General features: G+C 38.1%; 1 protein-coding gene across 2 annotated transcripts in view; it reads left to right on the forward strand.

The window, feature by feature from the left end:
• Nucleotides 1-1,031: 1,031 nt before the first annotated feature.
• LOC129776220 (interferon-inducible double-stranded RNA-dependent protein kinase activator A homolog) overlaps nt 1,032-26,659 on the forward strand; it is a 36,081-nt gene continuing 10,453 nt past the window's right edge. The window contains exons 1-5 of one of the 2 annotated variants that reach the window (XM_055781734.1): nt 1,032-1,191; nt 1,542-1,860; nt 1,918-2,041; nt 2,107-2,392; nt 21,822-21,965. In XM_055781734.1, coding sequence (XP_055637709.1) covers nt 1,542-1,860; nt 1,918-2,041; nt 2,107-2,392; nt 21,822-21,965 — 873 coding nt within the window. In that variant the 5' untranslated portion in view covers nt 1,032-1,191. The remainder of the gene's footprint in view (nt 1,192-1,541; nt 1,861-1,917; nt 2,042-2,106; nt 2,393-21,821; nt 21,966-26,659) is intronic. The other variant, XM_055781735.1, reaches the window with a different exon arrangement.

Consider the following 26,659-nt stretch of genomic DNA (forward strand, 5'->3'; position numbering starts at 1 on the left):
CGTTTCGTAATTTGTACACGACGCCTTACTATATTTGATACGAAAAAGCGTGTTTAGTCCACCCGAAAATCCATTAAGGCGCGTCCACATTATGCCGAATGATGCCGATCGGCCTGTACCAGGCGACATATTCGGTTCGTTATGTAATGTGGACGCCCCATCGAGTGCACGAAGCCGAAATCCCATCGGATGCACGAGGCCGTCACGAACACACGAAGCACTATGTCGTCAACGCTAATTTTCTTCGTTTTGTTTTGGTTCGACTTTCTCGAACCGGACCCACTTGTTTCGGGTTGGGTTCGGTTTGATTCGAGTCGGTATTCGGCACGTCGGCAAGCCCGGGCGGTACGTCCACATTTAGCCGGCTTTACCGAGCGGCCAAGGCCGATTGGCGTAATGTGGACGCGTCTTTACCGTTCTCACTTCACCGTTATGCATCACGGTGTTAAATTGTGTGGCAAGGTGGACCGCATTTGCTCAACCCGATCGTATTTGACTCGATAGAATCACAGAATGCAATAGTGTGCTAATTTCAAATCTGAATTGGATTCCGAAATAGAGGGGAATGTTTCAACTTTTTCAAAACTGTTTCGAAGCCGGTAAAACCACGTCTTTAGAGAACCCCTATTGAACTGACAGGAGTTAACATATCGAGTATCCCACTGACATTTTCCCTTTGTTTTCACATGAATTGGGTATCCCACTGACAGTTCTGCTTGAGATTTTGCTACCGATCCTAGCACCAATCATAGCACCCGGCTGGGTAAAACAGTATTGTAGGTTTTTTTCTCTATTATAGTGACTTTCAACCCATTTCGGCTGGTTCGTCACTTTTACTTCCATTTTTGGGAGAATTGAACTAGTGATCTCTGCGTGAGAGGTATGGATGTTACCTCTACGCCAGATCGCCACCCCTTTCAGTATTGTACTAATTATTACATATTTGTTTTCTTTTTCCGGAGTGTATACTGTGATCGTGTGGTTCATTCGTGATAATACCAATTCGCAGGACACACAGTAAAATAGAACAGCTGGGTCAATACAACCGTTTGTCAATTGAATTTTCTCAAACATTGCGCACGGTCACATTTTGCAAGTCTGGTGAAAAATATCTAATATTTCTTCAGTTCAAGCTCAAGTTCAGCTTTATTTTAAACGAAGATTGTGTAATTTGGCGCAGCTAGTTTCAAAGTATGTAATAATGCTATTCAAATGTGTAATTTTCATAAATGGACCCGGTTTATGTTGAGTGAAAATTTCATAATGGCGGCACCGGTGGAATTTCCAAAATTTACTGTAAAGAAAAAAGAGCTGTTAATCGCATTAGGGGCTAACTGTTTTTTCTTGTAGAAAAATCATATTTCAATACAGTGAAATACATTTTCAATAATGAGTAAAAATTTGCGCATAAAATCGTACGTTCTTATTAGTACCTTGGTATTGATTTCCTAGTCGAATGTTTGCAAAACGATCGATATGGCGCAATTCAGCAAAAAGGATGACACTTTAATTGAATTTGCGTTTCATTTTTTACTTTCTAGATGAGCCAATCTGACCTTCCCGAACCGGAAAATTTGTCCTCTCTAATAGAGAATAATCCCCCGCTGGGCAATGCACAAGCGAAACGGCCTGCCAGGGGCTGGAAGAAAGGCGCTACGACCACCAAGCAAGATGCCCTCCCAATTGAGGAAGCTTTGAAGATGGAGTTGACTAGTGCGAATAACATGAAGACCCCGATTTCGGTACTGCAGGAGCTGCTAAGCCGTCGAGGTCTCACTCCGCAATACGATCTGATGCAGGTGGAAGGGGCAGTGCACGAGCCTACATTCCGCTATCGAGTGTCGTATCAAGATAAAGACGGTTAGTCGATAGCGGACCCACTTGATAAAACGGAATGATAATATTTCTCGTTTCCAGCCATGGGCACGGGTAAGTCCAAGAAGGAAGCCAAACACGCTGCCGCACAGGCTTTGATCGATAAACTGAGTGGAAATTCTTTCAATGAGCAGCAGCACAACGGAACGATCCCTATTAAGGCCGAGTACGACGTTTAATATAAGGTAGTTAAAGCATTCACGGTCATTGTGTGTTCTTTTCCGAGTGCAGAAACCTTAGTGGAGCTGAGGAAGAACTTGCCGGCAATCCCATCGGATGGTTGCAGGAAATGTGCATGGCACGCCGCTGGCCACCACCAACCTACGAGACTGAGACGGAAATTGGGTTGCCCCATGAACGTCAGTTTACGATTGCGTGCTCGGTGTTGAAGTATCGCGAAGTGGGTAAAGGCAAGAGCAAAAAAATCGCTAAACGCCAGGCGGCACAGCTTATGTGGAAAAAGCTCCAGGATCAACCACTGGAACCGACGCAATTGTTCGATGAGGAAGGAAACGAGGTGTGTAATATTTTTGTCTGGCCATATACGCATTATTTGTTGTTTGTGGACTTACTTGGTTCGAGTAAGAATTTATGTGGTTATGGTTTGTTTCTTGCAGAAAAAAATTGTTGAAACGTCTTAGTCTTGCCCAATTTGGAGTGAATGGTTAAACCAATATACAGGGTGTTCGGTAGCTAATTTTTTTTTTATTCATTACATTAAACATATTCAAAATTTGTTTTTCTTTAACTGAGATTTGGAATTCCTTTCAACAGTATATGAATCTTCCTCAATATGATGGTTATCTTAAGTATTAGTGTGCAAAATTAACATTAAAGGAAAACTAAGTTACATAAAAAACCTTTACAAGTTATAAAAAGTAAAAAATCACATCAGAGATGGAGAGATGTTATGCAGTAAGGGGTTCGGAGATGAGTTGCAGCTTGTCCAGAATTTAGGCAACAGACTGCGTATCCAGTCATCGAGTTGACTGATTCCTGCTAGTCTATGAAGATCCTCGGTCGGATGGAAGGGGTCTAAGTTTAACATCATTTTCAGTAAACGATTTTGTTTGATTTGTAGTTTCTTGCGATGAGTTCTTGCACAGTTGCACCATGCTGGGAAACCATAGGTGATGATTGGATGAATTATAGCTTTGTACAACAGAAGTTTATTGACAATGCTCAAGCGGGAATGACGACAGATCAGTGGATATAAACTTTTGACAAGTCTATCGCATTTTTGCAGTGATTTCTGGATGTGAACTCCAAATTTTAGTTTTTTATCCAGGTATAGTCCTAAATATGTTACGTCTTTGGACCATTCTACTTCGTGCCCGCAAGTAACAACACCACGATTCGGGAGGAATCTCGAGTTTCGTCGATTTGTGAAAAAGATTGCCTGGGTTTTGGTAGGATTGATTTTCACTTTCCATTTTTTTTGGAACTCGTCCACGGCATTTTGAGCGGCTTGTAGATTGTTTATAATTATATCCGGATCTGAATCGGTGGACAAGAATGCGGTATCGTCTGCAAATATGTAGTACTGGACACCATCAATCATAACTATGTCAGCTGTAAAAATATTATAAAGTGTTGGGCTTAAAACTGAGCCTTGTGGTACTCCATATGGTATGCTTCTCATTTCAGAAAGTATCCCATCGACCATTACTTGGAAACTGCGATTTTTGACGAACGATTTGATAATTTTGATGAGTTGAATTGGAAATCCTGAGACAACCATTTTATGAAGTATGGCCTCCTGCCAAACGGAATCATACGCCTTTTCAACATCTAAAGGCAGCATTCCCGAGGATTTCTTGGAACCAAAACCAGATATAACGTCTTTTATTAGCCGAAACAGTTGATGGTTCGTAGAGTGTCTCCGCTTGAATCCAAATTGTTGATCAGGAATCACTTGAGCCGCCTCACAATGTCGCTCTACTCGTGTTAGAATTATACGTTCTAAAAGCTTGCTTAGGGTTGAGAGCAAGCTGATGGGTCTGAAGTTCGCTGGATTTGTTACATCTTTTCCAGGTTTTGGGATCGCAATAATAACAGCATGTTTCCAGGCATCCGGAAAATAGCAAATACGTAAGCTTGCTGTGAATATTTTTGCTAGGAAAATCAGAGCCTTACGTGGCAGGCGTTTCATCAATTGATTGCGGATTTTGTCATAACCGGGGGATTTTTTGTTTTTCAAGAGTCTCACAAGCTGTTTTATTTCTTTTGGTCTCACCAGATATGAGGTGTCAAAAGGGTTTGATAGTTCGCTAATATGACGGATCGAGTCCGCAACCGCATTAGAAGTTCGAAGATCGGTTTCTAGAGTGTTGTTATGCGCTTTCAAGAAATTCTCAGCTAAAACCTCTGCTTTGGAATAAGGAGACGCTATCAGGAGTCCATCGTTATTCAGTGGGGGACTATACTTGCAATTTTCACAAAGAGCACGTGTTATTTTCCATAGCTTATCATCTCTAAGTTCTAATGTATTCAGTGTTTCACTGAATTTCTGGAAACGCGTCTTTGCACATTCTTCACGGATCCGATTGTTGAGAGATTCTACGATGGCCTTGAAAAAAGGATCTTTTGTTCTGATCCATTGTCGCCTACGACGATTTCGGAGGCTGATTAATGCTTTCGTATATGGCGTGATTTCTGGAACATCGTGGGACCGAATTGGAACTTTCGGTACGGTTATGGTTTCTGCATTCAGAATAGTGGAAGAAACATTTTCTATGGCAGCATCTATTGATGCCGGATCATTGAGTTCCGTGATTATTGGGGCATTAAGATCGAAACTGTTGTTAATAATTCTTTGGTATCTTGGCCAGTTGGCACGGGAATAGCAGTATGTCGTTTTCACAACTGGTATAAACGGAATCCTTGAATCAATCGTAAATATAACAGGCATATGGTCCGAAGACAGTTCATTATGAACCACTGGATTTGTCATGTCCACAAGATTGTTAGATAAGGTCAGGTCTAGTGTAGATGATCTACCTCTTCCTGTTGGATGATATGTTGGTGTATCTGGTACGTGGATGTAATAATTTCTTGCAGACATCACTTGAGTGAGTTGAGTTCCAGCTTTGTTACTTCGGTGGCAATTCCATTGACGACTGCGAGCGTTCAAGTCCCCTATTATGAACGTAGGGATATCATCTTGGGTAAGCAACCATAGATCGTTGCGAAACTGATGCCATTCGTTCCTACGTCTAGCTCCCGGGAAGTAAGCAACAACGATCTTTATTGCAGTGCCATTATCGTTCAAAAGAATTCCGCATGTTTCGATGACCTTTGTGTTGATGTCGATTTGTTTGAAAATCAGTCCTTTTCTAATATTAAGCATGACTCCACCACCCCTGTCAGTGTCCTCTCGCAATCTATCTGAGCGAAGGCTATGGTAGTTCGAGTGAAAGAAAGAGTTTGATGGTCTCAGCCAGGTTTCTGTAACACATCGATGTTATGACGGTTTAAAAATTCGAAATATTCTAGTTGCTTACGAAGAATTGATCTACCGTTCCAATTAAGCATTCTAAGTTTGAGCTGGTCAGTCATTATAGATAAATTTGATCATAAGCTCCGATAGAGCTAGAAATTGTTGCTGTTTATTTCTGCACCCTTGCAGTCTCTGAAACATGTCACGTGCCAAACAGAGGAACTCTGAGATTGAGAATAGGTCTGAAGTTATTTCTCCATGTAGCTGTTGATTTTGCTTGCGAATGACATCTGAATAGAGAGGTTTGTGCTTTTGGAAGTTTGTATCACTTTGTACCAAGCTTCCTAATCGGACATCATGATAACTACTTCTATTGCTTTCGTTGCGATGTGGTGTTCTGCTCAAATTATGTCCCTTATTCTTTGAGGCACGTTCCTCAATCTGCTTCAGATATTCTAATCTGGTAGGACAACCACGAAAATTAGCCGTATGGTTTCCGCTACAGTTGGCACATTTCACGTGAGCTCGGTTTGCACGGTCTTTCTCCTGCAGAGCGGCTTTCGCAGGCAGTTTACAGTTGGTGGTTTCGTGTTTTTCTCCACATTTAACGCACAGAGGAATCATGTTACAACGGCTTTTTCCGTGTCCATAACGATGGCAACGATGGCATTGAACGACATCTGAAGTTTTCTTGACGAAGTATCTCCACTTAACGACGACGTTGAAAAGTGTTTTGATTTTGCTCAACTCTTGGAGTTTCACTGTCCCCTTACGGAAATGTAGAAGATACAAAGCATTATCCTCCACATTGTTGTTCTTCACCGACAGTATTTTAACGTCGATGGGATGAATGTCACAATCAATAACTTCTTTCTTTAACTCAGCGAGATCGAATAGAGATAAACCAGACAGCACTATCTTCACTGGTACTTCCTCGGAAGGCACATAGGTGTAATATTGAACTTGGGCTTGTTTTAGTGTGCTGACTGTTTGTTGAAAAATTTGCTTATCACCGATGATCAATTGGACACCATTCTTAACCGTCTTCATGTGGTATTTGTCCTGCGGAATATGTTGCGACGAGAAAAACTCACGGATATCTCGTGTGCTTAAGTCAGCAATAGTAATAGGAGGGCTTCTAGATTTTTTAGGCTCATTGGCTCCAGTGGATTTATTTGCTTCCCTTTCTGTGTTGACTTCTGAAGCATTATCTTCTAACAAGCTGAAACGATTGTTTTGCTTGAGCATTGTATTCAGGTTTGTATTGTTGGACTTGGAATCATCGGCGACAATTGTAGATGGTGATGTCATGAGTTCTGAGTGACTCCTTTTTTGACGTTTGGAACTCTCCGGATTCATAGCAGTAACGGAGGTTAGGTTATTTAGAGATTTATCGTAATCATATCTGATTTGGATATTGGATATCCCGGAGGCATTTTTATGCCTAAATTTGCTGTCGGGAGTTGAACTATCCAACTCGAACCAAATATTTTTCGTAAGTATTGAAAAAACGCGGTGCAATTAACTTCGTAAATAGCGACCGAGATGAAGCGTGTTTGCAACCTTGCAGTGTTGTCAAACGAACTGTGTAGCTAATTTTGATAATGCTTCTACGTATATAGTCAAATTCAACTATGATAAAGTAATGAAACAATTTTTGTTTTGGGCTCTGATTTAAACTGGCTTTTATTAAAAAAATTTCGCTACTCCCTGGAAAACTATCCTGAACCTTCTGCATCGTTCGCGTCTGTCCATCCAATAAGATGAATTTTTTTGTTAGGAATGCGATTCGATTTTTTAAAATCTTTCTGCATGTTGTAGCGGCGTGACCTACATTTTTTGAGCGGTCGTTTCTGTTGCAGTTGTTTTCTGCTGCTGTTTATTCCAGGAAACGCTGTGGCGGCTATCCAACATTTTTTATTCAATATCATACACCCAATTTCAGTCGCTACCTGTATTTTTCGCAAAATATATATTTTTTATTAAGGCTCATATATAGGTACTAGTATTTTATTAAATTTGTATTTCAAATCATTATTCTGTTTCCTTAAATTATTCTTCGGCGTCCAACTATCTGACTAAAGTATGATGTTCGGCATAGTTGTGAGATAGTCTATGGGCTAGAAATTGGCCATGAGCCAAGTTTTCAAATAAATGCTCAATGGCTTTATGAGCAGTGGTCATAGTAAGCTTCATATTTTGATTTATATACCACCAGTTATTTTTACGCGGGATATATGTACCTCATAAAAAACCGCATTAATTGGAAAATCCGCGTTTATTCCGAAATCCGCGTTAATTGGAAAATCCGCGTTAATTCCGAAATTCGCGTAAAAAACCGCGTTAATTGGAAAATCCGCGTTAATAGGAAAATCCGCATAAAAAACCATGTCACCTATTTTTATTATTGATTCGTTTAATTTTAAAGGCTCAGTTACATAAGTTTAAAGGAGCCAAAATCTTAACTAGATTTTATCTAGAATATATTAACATGTTTCCTTAATTCTATGGTTAATAAAATGGGAAACCGATAACTCGCGGTTGTCTCGAGTTTAGAAGGGTGACACATTTTTCTTAGGGAAAGGATGGGATGTAAGGAGATTGTAACAATGTTCACATTCACATTCATACTCACACATCACACTGAATTCTTAAAACTATCCTTACTTCTAATATGTATTAATAATTTAACTTATTTTAATGTTAGTAAGAAGGGAATCGATAGCTCGCGAAGGACGAAAAGGAGGGGAAAAGGATGTAAGAACAACCACACTCGAAGATCGATAGCTTTAAGGAAAACATATATTTGGGACATGTAATCATCTCTCACCGGCACATTGGGCTGCCTTTCTCGGGCCCGAAGGGAGTTTTCTAAATTCGATCTGGCGACAAGATATAGCTCACACGACCAAACAACGTATTCAATGTCGTAGTAACCATGGCCACAAATGTAGAGATTGCTGTCTAACGAACAGTGATTGGATATGAGGCGGGAGAAGATGCGAATAAAGTCCCGACTCAAGTCCAGGCTTTTGAACCATGGTTTGAGGCTAACCTTAGGGATTATCGAGTGAAACCACTATGTCACCTAACGATAGATATCAAATGGGACTATCCTTTCGTAAAACGGATGTAACAAGTTGAGTGTTGTTTGCTTCCGGAAACTCGTAGTTTTTTCATGCAATTTAGTTGGTTACTGGTTGCTATAGTTCGGTTTTCCTCACGAATGAGGTCATCTGCTGTTGCTAGTAGATTCTATTGTGATTTGTACACTTCACTACCGATGCACGTGCAGTACCACTGTTGGACCGTCCAGAGCTAAGTAGACAGGGAAAGACAATAACGAATCGCTGCCCGTAAAAACCTCGTCCCGTTGTAGCTCCCCGTTACCCAACACCTAAAATCCACGTAAGTATCGTGATAAGGTGCGGCACTAATTTCCTTCATTTCATAAGCGCAAAGCTCCTAAGCACTAATTACCGTAATATGGTCTGAGGGAGTATAAGTGAGAAATGTGAGCTGAGGGAGAGATGTTATATTGAACTGATATTTAAAAAAACCGCGTTAATTGGGAAATCCACGTAAAAAAGCCTCGTAAAAACCGCACAAAAAAAACCGCGTAAAAAAAGTCACAGGAGGGTTGTGTCCGAGACACGACCGCATAGTTGACGTAGGATTCCGTTAGACTATCTGTTGATTTTGGATATGTTGGAAAAATTACATCGGTAAACTCTTTGATAATGATTTGGTGGCCCTGAAAAGGGCCGTTTTGTTTGGTTGTTGGGTATTGTTTGTTAACTCCACCAGTGTTTACCGAATGGATGGTGAGCAGTCGTTAGATGGTGCGTATAAGATAAAATATACCGAAGTGGAACGAGATATGATGAAAACCGCCCTCTGGAATCCTAGACGAGATGCCTCCTGTGTTATGTATGGATGAAATAAAGAAAAAAAAAACTCACCAATGTAATATAAGATTATTACCAATACCGAACGACAATATCAATTTTTCTCATCAGTAAAAACTTTACACTTTAATATAGAGAAAACATTTTTGAAATGTGAAAGGTAACTTTATTCGATGATTTTACCTTTCTTACTGTTTGTTCAACCCAATGCGAATTTTAATTGGACTAACAACACCTATTCTATACTATATGTAGAACAAATGGGAAATCACTTTTTCTAATATTTCTTCACTTTTCCAATTTTTCTCGCCCTATAAACTTTTCTTGGGTGAAAATGAACACAACAAAACAAGCACCTTATACCGAACGACCGGTTCTCAAGCGGGATCACACCTTGTTTTTTATTTATGAAAATTAAAATAAATCGTTTCATATATCAAGTCATTTTCAACACAACTGCTACCTTATAAAATTTTACACCTACACATGTGCTAAATTTTTCACGATCGGTCATTGATATGAAAGTTCACGAAGCAACCAACATTAAAGTTCCAAATTTAAATTTTATTAGCTCGAATTAATCGTATCACTCACCTTACTTGCAATATAAAAATGCCCCCGATGTAAGGCCGAAATTCAGCCGGGCACCATGGTTTTGATGTCTCTGTTAGGGAACACCTTTCGGTGGGAACAAAACCTCCCCCTACTTTCATGTATTTGTAATGTCGATTTCCCCAGGCAGCTTGGTTTTTATGTCTCTGTTAGGGAACCGCTGCATGTGTCGTCAATTTCGACCAATCAAAAGAGGGTATTCCGTTAAGATAGGGGTTGAGATTTTTCAATTGTTCGATAGCTAGTTTTGTGACATATATTATTGACGTAGGACTACGTCTAACCGGAAGATATAGGGGGTGAAATGGAAATCTAGGCACTGAACAAGTAGGAAAAAATGCAAGATTTGGAACGCTTATAACTCGAGCATTTCTCAATAGATCGCAAAGGTTTTTGCATCAATTGATAGGAAATATATCTACGCATCTATCATAACGAATAACATTTCATTTTTCTTGAGATAAATAATTGAATAATTGTGAAATATCAAGCATTGTCAAAATGCACTATGTGCCCATTTTTGATTGGTCCATTTTGTGCTCCTCAAATCGTACCGACCAAAACGGGCAACCAGAGCAGCAGCGAAATAGAATGAAGCACGATTGGAACAGAAAAAGAAAAAAATGAACGAAACATTGGTCGCAGTCTCACACATGCGTAATTCTCGAGCCAGCCAGTCAGCTTAAAAATCCCCGCTCCGCTGCCGTAACGATCATTCTTTGTGTGGACACCGACTGGACAACCTCGTTGCTGGACGGGCTGGACGGCGAGGGATCGAGTGCCTTTCTCAAGGCAAGAGGGCGGAGGTGGAAGCGCTGGAGTAGAGTAGAGTAGAGTTTTCAAAGGGCCTTTCTCAAGGCTAGAGACGAATGAACTGCAAAAGTTTAAAGTCTCTATAATACAATACCTTCCTTCCTTCCTTCCGTAACGATCATTCGCATTCAAACCATACACCACATCGGTTTGGTGGCAAATCCAGAACAAGGCGGCATCGAGGGCATTCGAAATGTTTTTTTTCAAAACCACGAGTACTAAGTTTTCTAAATTGGAACCATTCCATAAAATAAGGCGCTTTTCAGGGCCATTAAACCTTCCAAAAAAGAGTTTACGAAATACAGTTCAATGCTTTCTAAAACATTATCCAAAATAATAACAAAAAACACAAATTGATTTTTTCATAATTTGTTTGCCAGGATCTGATGAGTATGTGAATTTGGCAGTTGTTGCTTATTGATAGTTGGGGACTTTCCTGATTATTCAATTTTCAGCAATTCTTAAATTGTTTCCAGATTGGAAGTACAGTAATTTACAATTAGTTCGACATTTAGCTAATTGGACGGACATGTAATGCGACTTATTTAGTTGGGCATTTTTGTAAACATAGAGATGCAAATTATGACCCCACATTGAAAGTCGACACTGTACCACTGTCATCGCAAATGTTCAATTACAGCTTAATATCGCCTCCAATCCGACACTGAGTGGCGCTTCGACACGTCGCATTGAATGTAATTTACTGTACAACATGTCACAAAGCTGGATGGGATGAAATTTTCCATCTGAAAGCTGTGGCGAGCGGCAAACGCAATCGCAAAGGTTTAGCCGAACAAGATGGGGATATCGAGTGATAACAAAACAATAAACTCTTTAGATTGAAGATAATTTTGTGATCCTGAAAAGGACACTTTTTATCCTGCATGTGAATCCAACGAGCGAACAAATCGTAATGAATGTAATTTTTTGCCATCGCTCCCATTTAACGCTCATTCGTTCGTCTCGTTGGACTCGCCCCTCTGGCTGAGTCTGCCAATTTGTCTCTATCCTGTGAGTGTGTACCGCTAGAGTATAAAACACGCGGACCCCAAAAAAATATCTTATTTTCTTTCAAACCGTAAACCCATGTGGTTGTACGGCATCGGCATCGTGGACGTAACAAAGGAGGACAAGTTAAGGGAAAGGCAAAGTCTCACTCGAGCCGTGCAGGTCTCCAGTTCCCTGTTGGTCGCATTCACTGATTGCTCCGCAAGGGTAACTAGGCCGAACGGATTGGTGCCGGAGCACCAATATACCTAACAGCGATTATAGAGTTTCGGCCGTCGGAGTGCTCGAGTTGGCTTGCAAAGCTGCTCACGACAATCAGAAAACCCGCATTAAGAACAGAGCAGCTTCGGTTCGGCGCTCATCAAGGCAACAATTAGTTTCAGTGAGTGGCAAAGTGTTTCTCCGGCACGTCGCATTAAATGTAATTTACTGAACAACATGTTCAAGCTGGATGGGAAGAAATTTTCCAACTGTGAAAGCTGTTGCGAGTGGCAAACGCAATAGCTAAACAGGAAGGTTTAACCGAACAAGATGGGAATATCGAGTGATAACAAAAACACAACACCAAAGGTTCTTTTCAGAACCACCAACATGTTCATAAAGAGTAAACAGTAAACTAATCCATTTTTCAGGTAGATAGGTAGGTATTCACGTAAGAGAAGAAAATAAAACTATATATTTAACAAAAGCTGTCCCCTTTGTATAGTCCTACGTCACTCCGGTTATGTCCCCGACATTACCCACCCGTCTTTTTTCTTCAATATTAAAAATTGTTATGGAGTGCCGAAATCGATTGACGCGAAAATTTCATCAATCCATCAGGAAGTGACTGAGCAATAAGCGTTTGAAATTGGACAATTTTCACGATGTGCTCGATTTTTTTTTATTTGTACCCCAATATGTTCCCGAAAGACGTAATCCTACGTCAAAACCTGGGTGTACAGCGATTTGCGTTGGTTTCCCAAGCGTGAGTTCTGTGGACATTTACGTTATCCTTGCTATTCATTTCGAAAAATGTGAAAGCTACATTGAGTTTGCCGGTTGCATAGAGTTCTGCCCAAACCGTGCACGAGCCTCCACCAAAGTTCCTGGTTGAAAAATACTGTTCCTCCTTCCTTAAATCACGTCAGTACCCGTTAAAATCATCAGGAACTTTTTTTTCGACGTCGGACTACGTCTAATCGAACTATATGGGAGTGAAATGTAAACCTTAACACAGAACATGCAGAAAAAATGCAAGATATCGAATGTTTATAACTCGAACATTTGTTAGTAGATCAGAAAGATTTTTGCATCAATTGATAATAATACAAATATTTCTGAAAATATTTCTACGCATCTATCACAATGAATAAAGGTTATTTTCATGAGATAAACAATTGAATAACTGTGAAATGTCAAGCGTTATCTAAACGCCCTAACTACCACGTTTCGACTGGCACGATTTACGGTTTCCCTAACACGACTCCAAAATCATTGTGGGCCCGATCACGAACATCACTTCACGGTGAAAACGGAATGAAATGCATACAAATCACATACAATTCTTTTCGTTTTCACCGTGAAATGACGTTCGTGATCGGGCCCTATGCCTGGGGAAATCCGCCTCGCATATTCATGCAAGTCGGAGGCGTTTTTGTTCCCATCGAAATGTGATTCCCTAACACGGACTTCAAAACTAAGGTACCCCGCTTTGCAAATATATGCAAACTGCGTGTGAGTTTGCACTCGCTCGTCTTGGTGCAGACCGGAATGTTTCCCTAACACGTACTTCTAAACTGAGGAGCCTGGGAAAATCGTTATTTCAGATACTAGAGGCGAATGAACTTTCAAGTTTAAGCCTCTATAGCAGGGGTGGGCAAACTTTTGGGCATTACGGGCGACTAATTGTTCAAATGTTGGGCTGCGGTCTACCAATGCTGACTGTATCAAAAGGTCATCAAAAATGAATGTAGCACTAGACGATAAAACAAGATTTGAACCCTACTGTACTCGCGCGCTAAATTGCAATTCGTATACTCGCGCACGGTGCAACATACTGGGCGTGTCTCTGTAATTTTGCTATTGTGTATTTATTTAAAGTAAAAAGATATAATTAAATGAAATAGCTCCAGAATTTTTATTTTCAATTTCATTCAGTTTCAATAGTCATTTTGTCCAGCCTCCTCAAAACAAAATTATCGATTCTGGATTCTGGTCTGTATCATACATTACTCCAATTTTTTAAGGCTGCTAAATATGTACGATATTTATATTTATGAGTCATTTCTATGTAGGAAAGCCGTGAGCGCCGGCAGAAAATTCTGTTTGAAATAGTTGAAAATGCAACAAGTTGATAAGTTTTCCATTGTAAGCGTTCTATTCAGGAACTATTGTGTAAGATCATTCAGTTTTTTCAATACAATAAATGGTGTATTTGATGAAAAATGCGAAAAATATCAAAGGTAAATATGTGTTCTTCTTCATGTGTGGATTATGTTCTATGAAGTTTGAGTCGATTCTTTGCATAGTTTCCATGGCCTTATAAGGGTTAAAGGAAAGTCATAAGTGATACTAATAAACATACAATGATAAATTATTTTATAAAAAAAAAGTTGTAAGGGGTTGTATCTAGGACACGACCGCATATTTTCGACGTAGAACTACGCAATTATATTATGCAATCCACTTATTTACCACTTCGAATATTATTCGAGAATGCATCGAATTTTTTTTAATAGATTATGTTCTTCGTTACAAATAAATTTTATGAACGTCCTTTTACGTATGATATGATGCCTAGGACTTCCAAAATATGTGAACGGAAGAATTAACAAACGATCATTCTATTTTACATTTCCCTCTGAAAATATTGCACATCTTATGTTTACGTAGTTCTCGAACCGCGAAAGTTCATTCACCTGAAATGACGATTTTCAAAGGCTTCTCAGTTTAAAAGTATGTTTTAGGGAAACATATTCCGGTCTGCACAACGACAAGCGAGTACAACAGTACTCAATACCAAAAAATACCCCCGACTTGCATGTACTTGCAATGCGGATTCCCCCAGGCACATTAATTTTGAAGTCCGTGTTAGGAAAATACAACTCAGTGGGAAAAAATACCCCGTGACTTGCATGTATTTGCAAAGCGGATTCCCCTAGGCACATTCATTTTGAAGTCCGTGTTAGAGAAACACAGTACGGTGGAAACAAAAATACCCCCAACTTGCATGTATATTTGCAAAGCGGATTCCCCCAAGCACATTAATTTTGAAGTCTTTGTTGGGGAAACCGTAAATCGGGCCAATCAAAACTTCGCAGTTAGGGCAATTAGATAACGCTTTACATTTACATCATGAAAAATAACATTTTATTAATTGTGATAAACGCGTAGAAATATTTCCTATCAATTGATGCAAACATTTTTCCGATCTATTAAGAAATGTTCGATTTATAGGCATTCGAAATATGGGTAGGATTACCACACAAATCGGCAGAACAAACTTATGGGAAAAGGGAAATTCTTTCAGTTTTCATGAATTTAAACCGTTTAGAGATCAGCGAATTGTAATGTACAGCATACCAAACAAATCTTAGAGAATTTCCGATTCGATTGGTATGCAAATCATGAGAATTCGATCACAGTAAAAATAGTTATTAAGGTTAACTTTATTTCATGAAAACGTGACCTGTTTTCTGATTTGGCACCCTTCCTGAAAGACGTAGTTCTACGTCAATAGATTATGGATTACTAAATAATTTATAAGTAATACTTTATTTTCTATAAAGTTTCGTTGATTTTTTCAAAAGAAATTGTCATTTATGAACGTACAAAGCATTTATTTTCCATAAAAACACACCCAAGATGGTTATTATATTCCGCAATTACCTAGAGGTATAAGAACTAGAGATGGAGCGGATATTCGGTAGCCCTCTGGCCTATCCGGCCAAAATTTGGTATCCGATCGGATACCGAATACTAGAAAAAAATTAATAATTTCTCATTAACGCAAGATAAATCGTATTTTTTTTCAAAATTAAGTTAATATTAACTCAAAACATTAATTCATTATCACTATTACATTATCCATTTTTTAACCAACCGATTTATCTTTGATTCGTACATCATGCCAGTTTCAGAGAACAGTCTTTCACTGTAAACACTACTGCAAGCAGCTGAAAGATAAACTCTAGCAAACCTTGCCAATTGGGGGTGCTTAGAGTCTGCTTAGAGTTTGATGACCACCAAACGTAAGGAACGTGATTGCGATCGATTCGAAATATTTTCGCATAACAGTCGAATTCGTTAGTAATGGAATGTTTTTTAAATTGCAACTGACTATCACTTTCATTTGCCACTTCGTTACAACTGTCCCGAAAGCTTCGCGTGTAAGGTTGAATTCAGTTTCGTCTCTTTTGCTTTGTTTAATTTGATATATGGTGAAGTAAGTGTCATCTCATCCCTGGAAATAGTTTCAAGTTGTTTAATCTCAAATGTGTTTTGCTTATTTGAATTCGGAGTACTTGCTCTTACTTGCTATAATTTTTTACTATTTACTATTATTTTTGTGTAAAAAAGCGTTTATTACTCCCTAAAATGTTAACCTTATTTTCTATATTTACTTTATTTACCCAGGTTCGTATTTGCATATAAAGAGCCGTACTACTATCCGTTTCATCATTGAAAAGAACTGTCCATCGGAAATATTGGCCCTTATTATGTAAATCAGGGTGGCAGCGAAAATGATCATGTCAAATTTCAAAAACCCTCCATGTACATTTTGTTTATTGGCCCAAAAAATGATCTGTGCAAAGTTTCAGCTCGATCGGACATGATTTAGGGGTGCCTCAAAGCACATAAAGTTTAAGGGTAACAAGAAATCCCACCCAAAATAGTTTATAGAGACCGCGTGATACGTTGGTTTTGTGTTTTCGAAGGGCTTGTGTATGAGGCAACTCTTCTGAGCTGTAAACGTTGAATTTATTTTCATCAGAGAATAGCACGTTGTCCCGGAAAATGGCTGATTGGTTCTGGTACTCTTTTGGAAAGGTTAATCTCTTAGCTTGATTAAGCTTGCTTATTGGCTTTTACGGAAAACACCAACATTATACATACTTGGCTTCATTCAAAACTCTGAACTTCCTTTCCTCTGAACTCTGGCAGCTCTCCGCGCACTTTTAACGAGAATGCTTTTGGTTCTTTCTCAATCATTTGTATGATTTTTCGATTGCATTGACGTCCTTTTCTCTGTTGTCGAAGTTTTTTCTAGTAAAACAAGTTCATGATAATTTTCGTTTCTTCCACAGTAGTTTCCTTGCCTTTCCTACCCATTTTCTTCAAATTGAAACATATAATACACCCGATTTCAGCTAAAATCAAACAAAAGTGAATGAGAAACGTCAGTTTCATGCATATGCAGTGCTTCCAGCTTTCTTGGGATAAATAAGAAACTTTTTTATGTGACGAATATTGTTATATATTGTATAATTTGTCGTATATTGTTTGTCCAGAGGTCAAATATTTGACACTTTTTGACAGATAACATTTGATTTGATATTTGTACAAACACTATTTTGTTTGTCAATCTTCAATTATCGACAGTGGCAAACAATGTCAAACATTGAAAATGGAAAAAATCGACTGAAATATTTAAAGTAACCTAACCATGTACCACCAACAGGTTTAAAAAACAAACTTAACAAATATTGTAGGCATCCAATAATTGAATATTTGCTTAGGGGCTGTCCATATACCACGTGGACACAAAAAGCATGACTTTAGACTCCCCCTCCCCCTCCGTGGACAAGCGTGGACATTAACTATATCCCACCCCCTGTTGTCCACGTAGACATTTTTTCATATATACACTACGTGTCATAGTATTCGAACCACACAACTTTTTTGAGTTTCCAAAGATATGTAAGATTTCGATTGGAATGAAGTATATAGTCTAGGATATAATAAGTATCTTCGTTTATAAGAATGGCAATCTAAAATTTATTGTTTTGTTCATTAAAAACACGAATACAGTGGCGTTTATTGACTATAGAACCAGATGGTAAAATTCTCACTCCTTTATATAATTAACATCTATTTCGAATGGATTACAATAAATTTCTAATTCGTAGATCGTCTTTAGTTCTCAATCAGTTCAAACAACCTATTCAGGGTGATTTCGACTAAGATGCGACATGTTGTAGTTTGTATCCCATTCCACGCAGGATACTTGCTTCAGCTCTTCAAAACTTCAAATTGCTTGTTAGCTGCATCTACTATCATATCATATCATCTACTCTTTGTACGATCACTTCTCATGATATCTCGATTGGAGATGGATTTTTTACGGTTTGGGGAGAATTTTCTCAGAAAGGCCTGGTTCTAATAGCTGTTCACCAACACGAATGAACCGTCAGGAGTACAACGAAGTACTTCATAATCATTTACTGCAGTTTTTTTGCAACAAAGCCATCGTGATAATTGTATAACTGAGCGTCATTTCATAAAATCCGGACGGCAATGGCATGAGGGATTCTGGACTGGTCAATTTGTTTACCCAATCGACAATTCAAGTGGTCGTAGTATGACCGTCATATGAAAGGCAGATGCAGCTAGTGAGCAGTATGGGAGTTTTGAAGAGTTGAAACGAGCAGTATCCTCTGTGTGGAACGAGATATAAACTACATGAGAACTATCGATGCTAAATTGCCCGATATATGTATCATTTTTAAGTTTGTGCCAAAGTCTTTTCATGCTGTCTTGATTACACTTTCCGAAATATCTCAGAGTTTGAACAAAAGTGAAATTTATGGCTGCGGGAAAAGCTAAGTTATGACAATTGAATGCAATAAAGGGTTACTAACCCAAAAATTCGTACTTTGTTTGGATGGAAAACAAGTGAAATTTTCAGAGGATTTCGAGCGAGCAATCAATTTTTGTGCCGTAGTTTCTATTTAATTATTTATGTAATAATCTAATTATTCTAACTGTAATATACAAAGTTAAGCCCAAAATGCTACTCTTTTTAAATCGCTTTCCATTTAAAAAAAATCTACGACAAAAACATTTCTGGCTGGTTTCATCTCGGAAATTGCTACCAACGTAGACACAAAAACTCCATTGATTCCATCCGATATCGATATCGATATCGAATTGCACTATAAATAATTTTGAAAACATTTACTCGAATACTCCAAAGCACTATACAACAGTAGAACTGTACAATGAAATAAAAAAATCCTTGTAATCGTACAAACACAGCCGAATAATAAAAACTTTATTCCACGGATTTTATGTGACACGAATAATTAGACATTTGATCCTCTAATTGCATATTTTTATCAACATCCTTTGTACAAGTTTCTACCACCACTATTCTGTATTTCGATCGATTCGAAATGTTTCGAACGGCTTGATTAAATTCCATTCTGTATTCCGTTCGAGTTGTTTTTGCATTTCGTTCGATCTGGTTTTCTTCAAACATCAAATTGACAAAACGTTCGAAATAAAGGAAGCGAATTAGAACTCGAACGAAATACTGGTTTCGAATGAAATGGAATTCCGTCGGAATACAGAATAGGGCTGTACAACACAATAAATTTTTAGGAATGTTTTCAACCATTTTCAAAAATTATGTATTTTGCACATTTTTCTGATGGTTATTTATTATTTTTTCAATAATTTTCTTGTTTTAACTTGTTTTTCAGATTGTGTTGTGCTTGTTGATATGTTCAATTGCAGGGTAACAATCGCCTCTAATGCGACTCTGTTTGGTGTCTCGGTATGCCCAATTAGAGGACATACATTTAAACACATAACTCCTTCAAATTATGGTTTACTGCATTGAAGCTGAGCATATCTAACTCAATCGTAGCAAAGATAATGTCGCAAATCGGACCCTACATTCGGAAACAGATATCCAACGAAAGTTCTGCTAATCAGGTGGACTGAATCTTCAGTTCATAAATGAATGCAAATCTCAGTCATTAAAGAGATTTGAATAGCACTCGTCCTTCTCGAACTCTGGAAAATCCTCCAATTTTTCCGTACATTCCATCAGTTCATTCAGATTATTACAATAATGACGTGCAACATGACGTAGCTACAATGATTACTCTACTACCAATGGCTCAATCGCTAACAATTTATGTTAGTTATTTTAAAATACAGGTTTCAGTGAAGAATTTCAACGATATGGAAAAATATGAATACGGGAAGTTTAAACATTCTCAAAAAACATAACAGATTGATTTGTTTTATATTTTTTAAATTTATTTTTGGAAATACAGGGTCTTTCAGATTAAACGCTCACGCAACAAAAAACGAATAGTTCCTTATAATTTTTTTTTCGCTCCGTCGATGGTAACGTAACACTGCATTCCCCACATCGGGACGATCTTATTCGGCTACTCGTTCAGTATAATCGGATGGTTTTTGTGTCAAGATGTAAGAACGTGTATTTTTAGTAAAATCATATTAATCGAGCAACCGAAGCCTTAATGAAACTTTGTTGTGTAGAAGAATTTTATTCGCCGTTTAAAACGCTTTCTCGAAAAAAGGGGTGGTCACATCGAAAATGGTCTAAATTAGCTTAATTTCGTTTTTTAAATTAAAATCGGTTCACTTTTGTAGAAGTTATAAACAAATTGAACGCGTCCACGTGGACATTTCCTGTGCCCCGTCCCCACTCAACGTGGACAAGCGTGGACATTTTCGTACCCCCTACCCCTTCCTAAAATTGTCCACGTGATATGTGGACAGCCCCTTATCGTGTTTTGTGTCGAATATATTTCATCAGTCCACGTTGATCAAATTTTTTCTATCAAAAAAGGTAAATATTTGGCTTCGGCCAAGCAGTGTATGAGCACTAGAGTGCCGATGAAATTGGCCATCTCGAATTTTTAAAGCGAACTTGATTAAAAATGTTGATTCCCACGAAAAACTACCCTATACATAATATTAGCTCAATCGGACTTCATTTACTAGTGTCGCAAAACGGTCAAAGTTTGAGTTTTTTGAAAACAGAAAAATCACCCAAGTGGGGTTTTCGATTTTTTTTTATGTCAAATGTCTTCAAATTGCATAAAACGTCGAGATCTACTGTCATCTCGAATTTTTTTTTGTCAAAAATCGACGCTCTGGGACTTTGACGTTTTTTTCGAAATACAATGCAAAACGTATGATTTAGGATACCAATGAAAATCGTCATATCGATTTTTCATACGGGACTCCCTGCGAAATGTTGATTTGCACGATAAAATACCCTCTGCAAAATATTAGCTCATTCGGACTTCATTTACTATTGTCGCAGATGTCAAAATTTAAGTTTTCTGAAAATCGAAATCGGGGTTTTCAGAAAAAAATATGTTTGATGCCAAATGTCTAAGAATTGCATAAAAAGTCGAGACGTCACTGTATGATAGAAAAATTTCGGTTTTAGATTCCTGCATTAAATAATTTGAACAAATAAACGCGAATTAAACATCTTTAGAAATTATTATATTTTTGGCCATATCATAGAAATCGCGTCGATAACTAAATGCGTCGTTGGCTCTATTTTGCTATTACAGATACTGAGAAAGTCGATAACATCGACCGAGTTAAAGCTGGCAACTGTCGTAATTTTTCGAGTTGTTTGATTTGCTTGTCTTCAGAGTGTTATTTTACGCTTAAATATATGCAATTTGCAACACATGAAATTCGAGCTCAGTTTTGCCTCGCTGCTCGGTATGATAGTGAGAGTGATTGTATCGACTTCTCGATTCGATTTACTCAAAAGAGCCCAATATTTACGGTAACTCAATTTGTTTCTTCTATTTTTTCATTATAAAACTTTCTCTTCCGATCAATAATATTTCCTCACAAAATTAAAATGAATGCTATCCGCCAATAGATGCAAATAAATTTTCAATCCTTCCTAACACTTCATTTGTGTAGTGTGAATTACTCCATGTTAGAAGATTTCAACGAGTTTGCAAAAATAATCTCTAAAGGATCACCGCGAACCTCGAGCTAGAATATAGCAAAAGACACACAATTTGTAATTTAGCGAAAGATTCCCGCATTTTCTTTGACGCTTCACATGTGTTCGGAAAAACTTCTATTCGCGCTGATTTGTTCGAACTACCCAACCGATGTTTTCTAATTCGTGTCCGCTGTCTACAAATTGTGTGTTTTCTGTATTCTAGCTGAAGACAGCCAACATCACGGAGCGCTTTGCCGGATTGAAGGATGCCCGTATTCCGAATCTCACAACCGGCCACGGCCAGAAGGTGTCCCAGTTTCACATGAATTTGAAGGCTCGCACTGGCGATACGCTTCGCAAGCTGCAGGTACGTGTTATTAGTTTACGGCTGACTCAGTTCAGCACTCTAACTTCAATGACGAATTATTTCACAGGAGAAAGATGGTAAGCATGAGCGTGACCTAGCTATGCTCAAAAGACTCCGGGATGATGATGATGTTGAATTAAAGAGGCTTTAAACTTTTCAGTTCATTCGCCTCTAGAACGACTCCGGGAGTATTTCCAACTGGATGCTCCACCACAAAAGCTTCCCAAGAATGATTGATTCTAAGAGTAAAATCATATACCCCTTGGGTATGGTTTTTTAATGAAACATTTTTATTTTACTTTCCGTTATATCTCCTTTTATGCTTTTATATTTATGTTCTATTTCATTGTTCTAAATATAACGAAAATGGAACACAAGCACAAGCACAAACATCTATCATTCCGCCATGGAAAGGAGCTTTACGAGACAAAAAACGCGCTCGTATTGCAGCAATAGGCAGTGTTTTTTCCGGTAATTGCACCGCTGTCCTATCAAATAAAAGTTCAATAGAGCTAACGTGGTTCCCTTTTGGTTCCAATAAAACGACGAAATTGAACAGGCCTCCGGATCGTTCAACCGCTTTTCTCATATTGCCGACCAGTGTGCATCCAAGGCCTTCTGTAGATGGACGATCCGAACTCGATCGGATTTCCGTGTACTGTAGGCCTAAGGAGGCCCGTCGTTGCTTTCATCAACACTGGTTTCTGACGGATTGAACGATCGGGTTGAAGAGTCAGTAGGCTTTTCCTTTAGCCGCGATATGACTCTCCCCGAACAGCATCAATGGCAATTCGTTTTAGATAACGATCGAGTCTGTGCTGCATTGGGCGATTTCCAACGTAGTCTTGTCTTGGGACAGTTCCACAACAATTGCAATAAGACATCGGGAGAGAGAAACTGCTAGCCAATCGGCTTTGTTGGACGGTAACCGGTGAGGCTACAATCAGTGACAATATTATAAATCCAAAGCATCTTTAGTATTTCATATAGTCATTTCTTTAATCAGTTTGATTTGGAGAAAAAAAAAACGCTCGAAACATCATTCATTCGCCCTTTGGTGAAGGTGGAAGCTAGCCATTGTAGTAGTATAGGTAAACCCACGAGTAAAAATGGGGTAATAGTGTTTGTAAGGGAAGAGCAAAGCACACGTAAATAGATCAATTCACTTATCAGACTGTGTGGCGCTTCATTGACACGAGTCTTTGGATACATTTGAAAAAAAAACAACAATTCAATACTAAAGTAAAATGTATGAACGATATGTTCCGATAAATTGCAAATATAAATATATAGAAGGTGCATTTGTATATGAAGTAAAATTCTGATTATCCGCGAGCGTAACATGAGCAAATTTATAACACATGCGAATTGAGGCTCTTTTGGTATTAACAAGTTCTTCGGCATAGTAACTCGATGTTGATAATTCCTTAATATTTTCCTTCGTTGATCGTATTGTTTTCACATATTCACGTTGGGGAGTCTTAACCCTTCTCTTCGTTGGCCGAGGCATTTTGATTGAATGTAATACTTTTCCGTTTACTGTTTTTGAAAGCACAGGCAGCCCTGGCAGTGTTCCGAGCTCTGCAATACAATTTTCTTACCCAATGTTAAAGTTGCTAAAACTTACATTATAGACCCATTGAACGTAAAAACAATAATTGTATTGATATCAACACAATTTTATTCTATTGATTTTCATGACATGAAACGCTATGACTCAGGAATGACATTTTATTGAGTGGTTTTTATAGCTGTTTCGATGATGTTGTCTGGCATTAGTGTCGAAAAAATAACGATGCTTTCACCAATACCAATACCAATAAAACCATTGCCGACGATTGAAAAACGAAAATTACACTTTCAGAGCACTTGCTCGAGTTTTCCGACGTTTTTCACTATACAGTGCGACAGCAGATGAAAATTTAACATCTTGTGAGTAATCGATTAGAATTTGGTTGATATTACTTGATAGGAAGTGTGCGAAAACGATCATTTTCTTTACACTGTTTCGCAAAATTATTGATTTTCGGGCGAGGGTGAGGGAGGGAGATGAAAGAAATGAGCGCCATTGTGGCAGCCATTTGCGGCTAGCTTCCACCACGGCAGTGGAACTTCATACAAATCACTCGTCGAAAAGTGTCTCCTTTTTCACCGCTTGTTTACATCGACGAATATATTTTTTTCCACTATGTTTCGTAGGAGAGTGTATGCATACTGACAGATTTCTACTACGAGGTGTTTAATGAAGGATGAAAGGTGGGATTGTTTATGTTTATATATCATTTATCGTACGATTTAATTGAGTGCATAAAATATGTTAACAAAACTGGAGTTCAGCACCTTTTTAAATTTGAACAAATATTGATAAGAGATTCCCAGCAATTCTTTATGTTTATTGCGTGATTTGGTTACTGTAGAAGTTGTTTGAAACGAAGGTTTAGTGTAATGATTTTATTTTGAGGATTATATTCACAAACATACAAGTATGAATAATATAAATTGCATGCATATGATGTGCCGCTAGTCCATACATGCAAACGTGGAGACAATATACATACATCCTAGAAAAACTTAAATCGTATAATTATCGTTTATATCACATCATATACCTCATATACATGTATATGGCCTCTAATTTCATATGCATATGCCAGTTATACACATCATACAAGTAATGTGTCTTGGATGTATGTATATCGCTTCCAATTTTAAATTTTTGACGTAGGACTACGTCTTACATCAAGGGTGCCAAATCAGAAAACAGGTCACGTTTTTATGAAATAAAGTTAACGTTAGTAACTATTTTTTCTACGGACGGATTTAAACGATTTGCATACCAATCAAATTGGAAATTTTCTAAGATTTTTTTGTTTGATATGCTATACATTACAATCCCATAGTCTGTATATGGTTTAAATTGATGAAAATTGGAAGCATTCCCATTTTCCCATACATTTGTTCTGTCCATTTGTGTGCTTTCCCGAACAGAGCTGTCAATAAGGGGTATCTTATGCAGCCGCTAGAACAGAAACAACGAAGGGGGATAGCGGAAAAAGAAAACTTGCGAAGTAAACTCCACCCTTTGCTTAATAAGTAAGCTGTCGCTAGCGTATAAGTATTGCATCTCCTCTGAGGAAAATTCTCAGAATCTTTCTGTGCCCAACAACAAAGGTCGCTTATTCTGTTCGTTTTGTGTTTAATGTTTCGCTAGCGAATATTTCACTTGAAGTGCATCTGGCATTGCAATTAACATAACCATCCAAGTCATGGCAAAGAAAGCGAAAAAAGAGAAGAGTGCAAATGATTATAGGTCGCTTCTAAACATCGATGTTTGGTTTTTTGTGTGTTGCTTGTTTTCGTTGCGCGAAACATAGAAACTTAAAGAAACTTTGTTGACGGTTTTGACCGAGAGTCGAGAAACGATTTTTCATAAACGGTCATTCTCGCGATGTTTCATTTTTAGCACTGTGTGTATCTGTTAGACGCGCCTGATGCCTGTTGAATGGCGATGCACTTCTTCTTCTTTTGAATTATAGACACTTGAAACTCAGAGAGTTCATTTGTCTTTGATGGCGATGCACGGAAGATGCCTCTCGTTGATATTCAGTGCAATGCGTGCATTGATATAAAGAAACAAATTGCGACATATGACCAATTAGTGTATTGTTCTCGCGAAGGCGAAAAATGATCGTTGCTTCTCGAAATGATTCTACAAAACTACGCTAGCCATTAAACCTTTTCAGGGTCCCCGAAACTTTTTACTAAAGAGTTATTTATGAAATTTCGACGTATTCGCAAAATAATATTCGAAATGATAAACCATCAAATTTCAAAAGAAAAAAGATTGCGTAGTCCTACGTTCTAAGCGGTCGTGTCTCGGATACAACCCCTCGATTTTTTTACAATTTAATGTTTGCTGGGCAGGCCCGAAGGCAGTTTTAAATTGTTAAAATATGAATGAAATTTTTTACTTCATGTTATATGATTACTTGAAACATGCAGTACTGAACTTTATTTAACCATTTCTATATAAATTTTGCGATATTTCCACTCAAGCACAATGAACAATCAGGAATGACGTATCCGATCGCAACTCTTTCGTATCATATGTAAGAGCTTTAATTGCCCTAAAATCATATTCCAGATAGCCGTACGAGATAGCTGCGGCTTGATAATCCAAATAACCGGAGTTCAAATACCATCGGAGCATTTTATAACCGTCGTCAGCACTCATATTAAAAATTTATATCCCTAAAAGTTAATTGTTTAATTCCTATTTGTACAAACATAAATGTTTATAAAAGTTCTATATACATACAAAAATGGTGATTCCCCGGGCTGAACATTTTACTTTAATATTTTTCGCCATTTTTTTATAGCAGTGATGAATCGTATATTCGTATGACAACAGACTTGTTATGTTATTAGGTATTACCTAATAAAATTGCATATACAGTAAGTTACCTATGATTCGACATTTAGTTAATTGGACACACCTGTAATGGGACACAAATAATCAGATATTTTCATCATTTTCATAATTGATATTTTGTAAACATCGAGTTTCGTACCCAAAGTATGCCACCAGATGTCGACATTGTACCACTATCATCGTGAATGTCCAATTACAGGCCAATCACCTCTAATACGACACTGTGTAGTTACCTCTAATTCTCGATATACCGAGGATTAGA

Source organism: Toxorhynchites rutilus, chromosome 3 (assembly GCF_029784135.1).
Source record: "Toxorhynchites rutilus septentrionalis strain SRP chromosome 3, ASM2978413v1, whole genome shotgun sequence".
Lineage (NCBI taxonomy): Eukaryota > Metazoa > Arthropoda > Insecta > Diptera > Culicidae > Toxorhynchites > Toxorhynchites rutilus.